At 40.2% G+C, this 13451-nt stretch overlaps 1 protein-coding gene across 1 annotated transcript in view; it reads left to right on the forward strand.

Annotated features, from left to right (window-relative positions):
* Window positions 1–13451, forward strand: part of npr1a (natriuretic peptide receptor 1a) — a 119441-nt gene that overhangs the window by 38780 nt on the left and 67210 nt on the right. The window contains exon 4 of the mRNA XM_084130668.1: window positions 2204–2317. Coding sequence (XP_083986794.1) covers window positions 2204–2317 — 114 coding nt within the window. The remainder of the gene's footprint in view (window positions 1–2203; window positions 2318–13451) is intronic.

Consider the following 13451-nt stretch of genomic DNA (forward strand, 5'->3'; position numbering starts at 1 on the left):
TCGGAACTGATTTGTGACACAACTTGCTTAAGAGTAAGCATCTTGATTTTTTGTTGAGCTTCCCTACAGCGCAGATCTAAAATTGGAGAATTCCTCCCTGCTGGGCGGAGGAACCCGTTCTATAGCCTCTTTTTGCAGAAGAGCTTTTACTTCTAGTTCCATAACCAGAGCCTGCTCGGGACCAACCACTGAGGGTAGGACCCCACCTGCAGGACCCAGCGAGATATATTTGGTAGAAGTTTCCAATCTGCCAGAAGATCTACTAAGGATACCAGTCTCTCGAGACTGGCCTCTGGTGTATTTCGAACAGCAGGCACAGTGCCCTGAAGCGGCGCACCGGCAGGGAACAACTGGCTTGACCACTCTAGAGCCCACGTCGGAGGGAGCGAGCAACCCTCGGGTAAAAACTCGCGGGGACCCTCTGCGCCCCGGCATGAAGGCGGGGTTGGCAGACCGGCCCCCTGAGGGCACCGAGGGGAGACGGGCACCGTATAATGAGGTGAAAACCGTCTTCCCCATTGAGGGGTGTACCCTCAGAAGCCCAACACTATTGGCGTCAGGGCTTCTTGGCCTACTTAGAGATAATAACGGTCCTCAGATCTGTTTTACCATAAGTACGGATTTTAGAAAGGGCACGAAGCACTCGGCACGTGTTCTTACCATAAACATGGATTTAGATAGTGCATAGTATTTTATACAGCTAAAAAGCCAGAAAGATATTTCATTTAATTTCTCAAAATTAAATAAAACCATAAAGAAACTGTCAGCCCACACTGATGTGCATGCACCGCCCCCAAACAAACACTTTTACTGTGTGTTTTACCCACTCGTAATGTAGTGAGGGCAGGGAGGGACACGATTCAAAAAGCTGTTTGCTTCACATGAAGTGGCGAGTCTGTTTCGATAACTACAACATTCAGCTCCTCAGAACTGGATAATTGCAGTACCGGTGCCACATTTGAGGATGGAAGTAACCGCAAAGCGTGTTTCCGACCCCGAGATGAGACACTGGACCTGGCAGGTGAAGGCAGAGAAAGGGCGAAGCCCATCTCTAACCGCTCTGCCAGATCCATTTGCGAACCCCATGACTCGAGCCGCCGCTCTGCCTTGGCAGAAGCGGGACGCGAGCCGCAAGGAACGCAAGCCGAGTCGCCCTCCTCTAAGAGCAATCGGTGGGAGCACTGCGTCCTCAACTGTCTCACAACAATGCTCATATCCAGCCCCCTCGAGGGCTGACTGAACGTGCTGCGTTCCCAAACGAACAACACACAATACATGTGTATCCCCACCCGTGATGCAGATTGGGTAGGGATGAACACACTATTGAAATATTGTTTGCTCGCCATTATAAAGTTTTTATATATATGTATATATATATATATATATATGTTTTTTTTTTTGTTGTTGTTTTTTTTATGGGTGAAAACTCGTGCCTAGCAAATTCTAAGACAGACAAAAAACACCAGGGACATAGATTCACATAGAGTGCTTGCTGAAGACACAGAAGCTGACGCTGTTTGGTTCAGGTGTGCTTTATAGTTTCCCGGTCGATGACGTCACATGACGTTCCGTCACACTGTTAGACTGGTTTCATACGTGCTTCATGACGTAATCACGCAGAGGCGTTCCCAAAGCGTTTCGACGCATCTTGAGTTCCCTTGAAAGGGAACTGATATTTATATGCATTTAATGTAAGCAGTCTTACATTATATAAAGATCTCACTGATTTGTATTACAAGCTATTAGAATTTCATCTTACTGTTTGGCCATATAATTATCAACAATGTATCAAATTGAATGTTTTTGCTCTGTTTGGGAGTCTGAATAAAGTGCAGGTGTTTTTTCTTCCTCGTGCTTGAGCTCTATATTCTCACCATATCAAAGTATATGAACCATAAAATGGTGATTTATCATACACATATGCAAACTTAAAAAAAAAATTAAAAAAAACAATTTGTCTTAAGTTTCCATTTAAAAAATATATTTTTCTGTCTATTATTTGAGGCTTTACAGGGTTAAACAACACAAAAGAACAGGAAATTCTATAAATAAAATCAATAAGGACTTTGCAAACTCCACCGCTTTATGTGTCTGTTGGATTAATTGAAAAGATTCAAATGTTCTGTTTGGCTATGTGTGTGATCAAAATAGTGTATCTTTAAACAGTATCTTTAAAATTTGTCTTTGTGTTGTATACCCACAGAGCGTGAAAATCCTGACTTACAGAGAGCCTCAAAACCCAGAGTACAAAGACTTCGTTTCCAGACTGAAGACAGATGCCATGAACATGTTTAACTTCAGCGTGGAAGATTCTCTGGTAAGATTTTTCAGTGGCAACTGTGCTTTTCAAGAATAATGAAGTACAGATCATGCAACCAGTGTTCATCAAGTCAGTGTTCCGATCTATATTTTTATTTTGTGTCCGCAATATTGTAGCTAAAAGCTTCTTCTACTACTGCTAAACAGTGATATTAATGAACAAAAAAAATTGTTTAAAATATTTTAAATTCCAAAAAGCAAAATAAATGGTTAACCTTGTGAAAAAGAACACTTTAGCATACATTTAAAAAGAGTTTACTTTTTACAGAAATAATATACGGTAACATTTTATTTTACAGTGTCCTTGTTACATATGTTACATGTACTTACCATAGTAATAACTGTAAATTATGCATAATTACTTGCAACTAACCCTCAACCAAATCCTAATCCTACCCTAACCCTATAGTAAGTATGTAGTTGCTTAATATTGCTCAGTATTTAAATATATAATTACATTGTAACAATGACACCTTAAAATAAAGTATAACTATAATATACTGTAAAATGAATATGCTTAAGTGTAAACTTATATTAATGTAATAAATATATTGTTTATATTGTTTATGTTTATATTGATGCTGAGCACTTTGCATTCAACATCGGTGCATTTACATTTCAAATAATGGCAGTTATTTAACATCTGACTGAATATTACTAAATGGATATCTGCTATACTTCGCTTCGCTTCACGTCGTGCCACGATATAGCACAGCCTCTCGTACCTTATTGTTTTTATAAAACGTCAGAAAAAATATGTATCTATGCAACTTTCATGTAGTGAAATCACTAAAAGCCTTCCTTCCACTGGAAAAAATAGTCCCTGTCCGTAAACAGCAACATAAGTTACAGACATTATTTCGCCATTATGGTGGCAAAGACTGTCTTTATGAGTGAGTCAGTCAGTAGTGACTGTCATAAGACTTTTATATTGAAATCTATTTTACTGTCTATGTATTGAAAGGACTCAAACTTGTGAACACGGAAAAGGAACACGCAACTGACAAATGACTAGGGCACTGGAAAACCCATTGACTGTTAAAAGGACAAGATATCACAGCGGATTGACTGTTAAAAGGACAAGATATCGCAGCGGACATTCAAACTGATTTTTTATTATGAATATAGAACTGACCTGAAGGAAAATGCTATATATACTCTGTAAATGCAGGTACCCTCGCTTACTCTATCTCTCAATACTCTACTCTATAAGCTTCAATGAACAATATCAATGAGAACAAACATTTACGTTGCTAAGAGTGGTTGCTAGGGGTGTTGTGTAGTGATACATAGAACCGTTGGGTAAAGCGGTCATAGCCGTGTTTTATCGTGAACAAAACACAGCTATTGACCAATCAGAATCAAGGATTGGAACTAACCGTTTTATTAGCATGAATACATATATCACAACATGCTCATGTTACAAGCAAATATTAGCATTATTGTGATTAACGTTTTGAGTTATTAAAAATTGTTATATAGAGAAATGTTAAACAAAACTCCCAAATCCTTTTATATAATAATCCTGAATAAAACTTTAACGTTTTTTAGGAGTATATCTTACGTATACTGCCCACTCATATTGATTGTAAGCAAAAGTATTTAAGAAACCAGATAACCAGATAAATGCAGTAAAGTCTTGTATTGATTGTAAACAGATTTTTGGGAGTCGTCCCTTGAGAACAAGCCACTGGAATGCAATTTCTGTTCTGAAATTCGATCCTGATGATTTTTTGAAACCACATGGTTCCCATGTTAAAGGAATGTCAATCTAGTGCACACATAAGACCCCAGACTTTGAAGCTTATTCAAGAATGAGAACGGTTTCTCCAAGATGTAGTACATTGTCACCTTGACTTAATGGATTACAGCTGCACACTAACTCTCAGTTCACCTCTCATGTTTCTCATGGAGAATTACCCCAAGGTTTAGACAATAAGAATGAATTGCACCTACTGATTGCATTTTTTGCTTGCTTACATTTTCCAAGTTGTTTTAGCATCCAAATCACTATAGCAATTATGTAAATTAGATGAACACACAGACTTACAAAATCACCCTTACGAAAAAGAAGTTTATTCAAGTGTTCTACAGTATTAGTATACTTCTTTTAAACTAAAAATTATAAAGTATACTTTGTCTACATTATATATATGTCTCAGATACTTAAAATTACACTTAAGTGTATACTTGGATTCTAGAAAACACAGGATGAGATGGAGACTCCCTGTGCGAGCACATGCGAGTAACTGGTGGACTTGTCGGTGAATGGTGGATGGTAGATTTGTGAGAAGAATTGGACTTACGGGACGCATCATCAGTAGTGTTCCTCTGGATCATGGGGTGTTTCGGCCTTTGACACTATACACCCTCCCCAGAGGCGGCCAGCTCTAGGTTGACCTCAGCTTGCGTCCCAAGTCCAATTAGCCATGAGAGTCACCTTGTTGTCAAGTGGCGGACATCTCAGGGGACTGTGCATGGCAGAGACGTCCTGTTCCCTGAGTCAAGCCAAAGCAGACTTATCTCCTGGCACACTACCTGGGGACCCAGCTGGGGTCGTTCCTCTTCAGCCAGAGCCACTGGCTGCTTCTTTCTGCTGCCTCTGACGCAGCTTTAACGGCTGTGCGCTGGTTCTGGCCCTTAATTCCCAGATCCCTCAGCAGTTTTGTGGTGGATGTTCCCACAAACCCTCTGCACCCAACCTCCACTGGGCGGACTTCCGCGTTCCAGCCACAATGTTTTGCTTCGGCGGCTAGGTCGGCATACCGCAGGTGCTTCCGCTCATATGCCTCCTCCATGGAATCCTCCCAGGGTACGGTGAGTTCGATTATGTATACCTTCTTTATGGAGGGGGACCAGATCACCAAGTCAGGCCTCAAGGAGGTAGTGGCAATCTCTGAGGGGAATCTCTGGCAGCTGTAGCCCCTTCACGGACGAAGGCAGTTGCCCATGGTTTTGTTGAGGTGTTAGGCATTGGCAATGACAGGGCATTGATGCTGGATCGTTTTTTCTCCAGTGTGGCAGCAAGGCTCTTCAAAACTTGGTTGTGGCACCAAGTATATCGTCCTTGAGTAAGGCTGGTTTTACACCCGGTGAGTATGTGCCGGAGGGAGGCTGGCCTGGAGCACAGGATGCACCCAGGATCTTCACCAAACCACTGATGGAGATTAGTTGGTGTTGGGAGGACATCATATATGGCTCTGATGGTAAAGCTCAAATCCCTCGCTTCCATGGCCCATACATCCCTCCAGCTCAACCTCCTCTTTTCGACACTCTCCCACCGTGTCCACAGTCCCTGTTTGCCGAGGGCGACTGCCTTGGCCCATCTTGTCGTTTCCTCCTGACGCCGCACTTCCTCCACCACCATCTTCCAGGCTGGGCGACTAGTTGTTAGTCCAAGGCCTCCTCTTCCTTGCTGAACGTTCCCCACAATATCAGCATGCCTAAGAGCTGCTGTTGCCTCCTCTACTGCTCTTGCTGGTCTCCACTTGCGCCCAGTAACCAGGGTCGGTGCATATTCTCTGATCACCGGATCTTTGGATTCGTTCAAGGTCCTCTGCAGACGTGTTTTAGCACACTTGAACTGTAAGGCTGGTGAGTGGCAGCTTGAGGACACTGTTTCCGTAGAGGCTTATGGTGGTGAGGCAGCGTGGAACTCCAAGCCATTTCTTGATGTAGGCTGTGACTCTTCTCTCCAGCTTCTCTACTGTTGTGATGGGCACCTCATAGACTGCCAGGGGCCACAGCACTCGGGGTAGTAGACCAAACTGGAAGCACCAGGTCTTCAATTTCCCAGGTAGTTGGGTGTTGTCAATCGCCTGTAGGCCTGCATTGATGTCATTACGCAGTTGCTTCACCTGGTCTTTGTCTTTCAGGCTTGCGTTATAAAGCCTTCTGAGGCTTTTGACTGGCTGCTCAGATACAGTGGGGATTGGGTCATCACCGATGAAGAACTGCAAGTCAGTAAGCACTCCCTTCACCACTGAGATGCTGCGTGACTTAGCTAGTTTAATCTTCATACGGGCCCAACTGATGTTCTCCTCAAGTTTTCTGAGTAATCTCCTGGTGCATGGAACGGTGGTAGCCAGGGTGGTGATGTCGTCCATGTAGGCTCTGAGGGGAGGGAGGCGCCGACAAGAGCCGAGTCTTTGCCCACCTACAACCCATTTTGAGGCTTGGATGATGATCTCCATCGCCATGGTGAAAGCCAAGGGACAGACGGTGCATCCAGCCATAATGCCTACTTCCAGGCACTGCCATGAGGTAGTAAATTCAGGCGTAGTGAAGCAGAATTGCAGGTCCTGAAAGTAGCCTTTGACCAGGGTTGTGATGGTGTCCGGGATGTTAAAGAACTCAAAAGTACTTGACTTATACTGAGAGAAAAGTCTAAGTATATTTGGCCTGTACTTGTACTCAATCTTTTGATCGAGATATACTTAAAAGTATAATTAAGTATTCAAAGTATTAAAAGTATACTTGGCTTGTAGTTGTTTTAACTCTTTTGATATATGTAAAATAACATGATCATCAAACATTAAACAGCATGTAAATCAAAACTGCTTAATGTTACCAAATGAAATGTCGAACCCATGAAGAGAAAACGACTGTGAAGCTTTGGGGTTGTTGGACTCGATCTACTCCATCCAGGGCCGGAGTGGGGCCACTTTTCAGCCCGGGAGTTTCAGGCCCAAGACTGGCCCTCTTTCGCGAGTTCCCGTTTCCTCGCTTGTAGAGCTGTTATCCTCTCGCGAATGTCATTTACTGCGCGCGCCAAGCATCAGTTGTGCGCTCCGTTAATTTTGTCATTGATTTTCCGCCATAGGGCCGGCCCAGCTATCGGTAGGCGCCGGCGGTGCCACGGTAGCCTACCTGAGAAAACGTTTTGGAAAAGATGGGCTATGGACCCAACCAACTCCATGGAAGGGGAGGGGAGAACTCCCTCTCATGGTACAACCCATGCAGAGGCTGCGCGCTGCGGTGTCAGAATGCGGAACGTGTGTAGCCTAATGTAACTAACGTGACAAATGTAAAAAAAAAAAAAAAAAAAAAAAAAATCCTCGACCGGCCCAAAAGTGAAGCGGCCCACCGGGAATTCTCCCGATTCTCCCGATTACCCACCCCGGGCCTGACTCCATCTGTGTTTTGATCATCGTTCTGAATCTGATCAAGGCTGATCAATGTGATTTTCTCAACTTTTTTGTTTAAAATGTTGCCTTTCTTTATGAAACTTACCGACATTCAAGTGTTGATAAAAAAGAATGCATGAAGCTAATAAAATGTTTTTAAAATTAAAGTACAGTTAAAGGTATTTTTCAAGTGTAAAAAATAATATCTACATTTGAACATAGTAGTATACTGCAAGTGCAAAAATAATATATAAATAGTAAACTATAAGTATAATGTTATATTCACTTAAAGAAAACTTACAAGTATACTTGCAGTATAAATTACTAAACTAGTAGTTTACTGAGAGTACACTTCAGTGTGTACATTCATAAACTAAAAAATGTACTACTTGTATTATTAAAATAGTAAACTACTAGTATACTTATAAGTTCACTTGTAGTACAGATGCATTACAAATGAGAAACCTAGTTGTGTACTTAAAGTTTACTACTGTTACACTTATAGAACACTTAAACGTATACTTTTATATACTAAAAGTGAGCCAATTTAGTCCCAAGCAGTATTGAAATAGTACACTTACAAGTTTACTACAAGTACACATTGATATTAGTATACTTACTACATAAATTATACTTAAAAATATACTTGAACATTACATTACTATACTTGAAGTATACTTCTTTTTCATAAGGGCAGTGTTGATGGCAGTTTGCACAGGGCAGTTCCTCAGCATTCAAGCCAGTTTTGAGTGCTAGGTTTGTGAATGATGCAGCAAACCTCCACAATGTACTATACTATAGCTCTCCACCACTGCAATCCAGACACCTGAGTTATTTCTTTAAAGTGCCCCAATTATGCTATTTTAAAGGCCCCTGATTTTGTTTTGGAGTCTCCTACAACAGGTTTACATGCCTCAAAAGTAAAAAAACGGTTTCATTTTCTCATAATATACATTGCACATCACATGATTCTTAAACGACTCGATGGATGAATCAGTCTCTCTAAATCCCTGCTTTCCGAGAGCCTGCTCTGCTCTGATTGGCCAGATGACCCAGTCTGTTGTGATTGGTCTACAGCTTACAGTGCTTGTTGGAAGCTATACGGCCATTACCATAACTGAACGTCAGCTCTGTACGGAGGCTTCCGCAGTCCTCAGCGATTGTACACACTGTAAAGACAGTAATGATGGCATCGTTTTTAATATATCAATCAGGGTGCAAGTCCGATGATGAAACATTGAAAGAACTAGTTATTCAACCCTAACCTTCATTGCAACGATGGCTTGAGCAGGACGTTTCTCAGTGATATGTTACTTAGTTTGAAGTACATTATGAGATGTTGCAGCTGTCCTTCCTCACCATCAGCATTAACAAGTGTATGTCCATCAAACAAACCGACTTTATTGCAGTGCACATGCAGCAACTTTATCAGTACGGTGCATATGTTCACCCAGCGCTAATGTGAATGACCGATGTAACAAACGTTTGTAAAACCAATCTTCCTCCATCCTTTATATTTACTCAAAGTAGTAAGACTGACAGACAGTCTACATTAATATACACAGTTTTAGGTAATAGTGGCCCACAGCTGCTTAGCAGAAGCATTTCAGTAAGACAGTAATAACGTGAGTTAGCCGGTTAGCCAAAAACTTACACAATATAAAACACAAAACTAGTACTTTGAACAATAATTATTCATACTTGCAGGTTGTAATTCTGAGGAGCAAGCTGGTCCAAATAAACTGGGTTCTCCATCTTTCAAGAACAAGCGTTTTGCTAATCCTGCGTTGAACTCTGAGATTTGAGAAGCAGTTGTCAGTAAAATGACGTGTTGTGGGCTGGTCAAGTTGTTCGCAGGTGGACAATGTTCAACATAGGTGGGCATTATGCAAATGTGTCTTCTAGTGACGTAGAACCGTAAAGCAGTAGGATTCAAAACACAAACGACTAGTAAAGTTGGTTCAGAGTCGATTCTTTCTTTTGGGAGACAATAACTTTATTAATTGTCCACTTTCGACTTTACAACTTTGCAGAACGTTTACATTCACAAACAGCTTTATTACACACTGCATGAAGGGGAATATTCGGAAAAAACATAATAGGGGCACTTTAAATGACAAAAGTAGTGAGAGTGATAGTATGCATCAGCACATGTGGGATTCACCGGTCCAAACTTAATGAGAATGAGTGGGAAAATATTTGAAATCTCTGCTTGATTGATGAAACAAACTGCAATGATCCGGAAAAAAAGTGGGAAAAGAACAAAACAAACAGCTTTGTTGCGAAGCGGCAGTTGTTACTAAACAACCTTTCTACATCCAGGCCAATAGGTGTCAGTATAGTGTCCAAGACCACTGGTACTATTCATAGTTGCCAAGTCCGCTTATAATAATAATTTTTTTTTTAGTAAGTCGCGTTAAAACAGCACGGGTTGCGGGTTGCGTTTTTTTGGGCTTATTAAAAAAATATGGTTGCTTGTTAGGAAAATCTGACAAGCAACTTCGTTTTCTTTACATCTATGGGCACGGCTGCCGTTTTCTCAATCTCCAATACATTGATTGATACCAGACATTCTCTGTTGACACTGTCTGCTCACAGCATGGCTCACATATAACCAATCAGTGCAATCATGTGGTGTAATTCGTCAAAACATTCCGCCGAATCCGCCCCCTTATCCCCCTCATTGGAGAAAAACCCCTTCAACGTGCAGGCGCGCGCGACGCTGTAATCCAAGCTATGTACGTAAATACACATATTTCAATTTCTGCAAACAATGCCTCCAACGAAGTGGTCCAAGTATGGCAAATACACAACAAAGACTGGGAAAAGGATAAACAAGTGAATAGGTCAAGTGGTTGGTGATCAGAGTAAAGCGATGTGCAGGTACAAATCGGAGATATTGGAAATAAATAATAAATTATAATAAATAAATAAATAAATAAATAAATAAATAAATAAATAAATAAATATATATTATAGCCTATATATGAATTACTTATACAAGTATAAGAATGTATACTATAATATATTATACTATATATATATTAGATATTTTTTAGTATATCTAATAATATTGGGCTTGTTTTGGGCTTGTTTTTGAAGCTCCAGTTGCTTATTTGTCTCGCGAGAGTTGGCAACTCTGGTACTATTGGAATGAATGAGAGGTGGTTAAATGTAAGCAAAAATCTGTCTGCTAATATACTGAAATAGCACAATGTTAATTGTGCAAGGCATGCTTAAAAATCTGGTGCATTTTATATTAAGGCTTATTTGCATAGAAAGGGAGTATTTTTGCCCAGGCTTGATTTAAAAATGCTTGTCGCAACCCGTATTGCCAGGTTCAATTTATTAGTATAGCGCTTTTCACAATACACATTGTTTCAAACCAGCTTTAAAGAAAACCATGCTGTTAATTTTTATAGTATCTTAATATCCTCTTGCCTAATAGTCACATTTAGCAGACCTGGGGGATAATATTGTTTACATTTTACAACAATACAAGCAATCAAGCAGTTGACATTTGCTATATAGTATATATCGCCCTATGTGAGTGTTCTGTATGTATGTAGAAAAGGTATGTATGTATATGTATATGTATATAATGTATGTATATACATATTTATATATCCGACTTTATATAAAGAGTTGGGCAATAATATAATAACATTTTGTGAAGAAATAAAAAACTGCACATAATGCAACTGCAAGATGGACTGAGGGCAATGTAGGAATGAGACAGGGTTATTCGTTGACATCTGGTTTTGCATGCTAAAGTTACACAACAGTGCAATGAATTTGCCACCCTTTTGTGTTTTACTTTGTGGCAAAATACACTCTCACAGAAGATCTTAAACATCTAACCATAACACATGCTTAATGGGAATGGAGATTTATATTTAGGTTCTTCAGGGATTTTGGGGTAGAAAGGAAATTGGCCCCCCGAAATAGACTGAGATGGTTGTTCTTAGTCTGAGATGATTGAAGCTGCATGTCTGCTTGTTTGTGCTCCGACATTAAATGTCACCCAGTACGCGCCCAGAAAAAACCCAGATGCATGTGTGCGGGATGAGTAACCTTTCACTGACAGTGGGGAAGTGTGGTAATTACCCTTAGCTGCAGGTCTCCTTGTGTGAGTCTGTCACCACAGAGGAGTCTGTTAGCTCGAGATCAGCTCAAGGCTATTAAAGATATGTGCCCTGCCTGAGCCTCCTGCCTACCCGTCCTTTGAATCAAGCTTTTGAGTGTTTTATACAACACACCTACTAATGACCTTGAATGGATTCTGATTTGATCTTCTCAGTTTAAGCGTTGATAATAATAGTGGTACCTGCCAGATCCATTTATAATCTGTCAGCTGTGAGGTTTTCTGCTTCCCTTGAACTCTTCGAAATAAGGGTTCTTGAAAGGTTCTTTCTAGCACCTTAGATTTGGAAAAGAGCTATTTTGTTTTAGGTGTTTAGGGCTTTTGAGTTTCTTATATGGATCTTTGGAGATTTAAAAACCGTGCGACTTCCTTCCATGTAACTAAAGGAGAAGTTTAGCAGAAAGACCACACTGTTGTTTTCCAAACCAACCAGAATCTGTCATGTTAGGGTGTGCAGTGAAGGTATTATATGCACTGTATATGTATATGAATCTGCTGCAGTGATCTATATCTATATCTGTATATTGTTATTGTTTATTACTGTTCCGCTGAAATTATTATTGTTCACTTGTGTTATATTTAAGTTTTGAACAGATTTTAAAACATTAGGCATCATACACTTGCCGACTTTGTAAATGGTTACAGAAAAACTGGGCATCATATGCTAAACGACTGAGGATCACACAATATTAGACTTTCCTAACACAACAAACTCACACAGAAACATACCCATCCTTTTTTAGGAGACATGACAAATAAAAACTATATGTATTCTTAAATCGGCTGAAAATATAAAACATGTTTGATATCCTCAGACTGGATGAAATCATAGTCTGAAGCTAAAAAATCTGTAAATCTGTGCCCATCATACACTAAACAGTTTTCTGCAAAATCTGTCAAATCTGACTGCCCACAATCTGCAAACTGGCTCTGACTTACGGCAACTAGCATTAGCCCCTTTCACACAGCAATCCCGGTAAATTACCGTAAAATTGCCAGAACGACTTTACCGGTAAATTCAAAAATGTGCTGTTCACACAAGCAACAGCATTCTGGATTTTTACCGGTAACAGACCATTCACACATCAGTGACAGAAAATACCAGGAAACTTTGTGATGAGTTACCTCTAAAGTTGTTGACAAATCTCTTTATCCGCCCCGGACGAGGAGAAACGCTTTAGTTTCGATATCACTCCAATTTGAAGACATTTGTAAACAGTGCTGAGTAAATGTGTCATCTGCGTCATCATTTTATGAATGACCCAGAGCGGATTTGGAGTCTGAGGGGATAGAGAAGGGCAGGGGGAAATAAATCCATAGCCAGAGACTTTTTCCTCCACAAAAAATAAATAAATAGCCAATCATAGCCATAGAGTGTTGAGAAAAAATACATTGCAGCGGAGGCTTGCCTCCTTTGGTATATATCAACCAATCATCGCAGAGACTTAAATAACATAATATTAGTTTGGACTGCTCCCGCTGATAATCTAGCAACTACCTTAATTAAGGAGAGTAGCGATATTGAATATTTGACCGCCAACAAATTTACCAAGATACGAATTGAACAGCTACTAATTCAAAATGAAGGAACACCCACATACCTTGTGCACCCTAAAAGGCTGTTCTATTTCTGTTTCTTTGGATTATTTCCTGGATGACTAAGTAATAATAATGTGTAATAATAATAGTAATAATGCTTTTGAACTTTTTTTGTTACAGCTTTTCTCAATCGCTTTGGCTCAATTCTCGAATTTTTTCTCAAAACAAGAAGTTCAGGTCTTTGAACAATTAATTTCTTGTTCACATCAGATTTGGATTTCTTAGTGATTTAAGCAATTTTCATGTGTTTTGGCACGTGTGTG

Source organism: Abramis brama, assembly GCF_963993115.1.
Source record: "Abramis brama genome assembly, chromosome: 12".
NCBI classification, from domain to species: Eukaryota; Metazoa; Chordata; class Actinopteri; order Cypriniformes; family Leuciscidae; genus Abramis; species Abramis brama.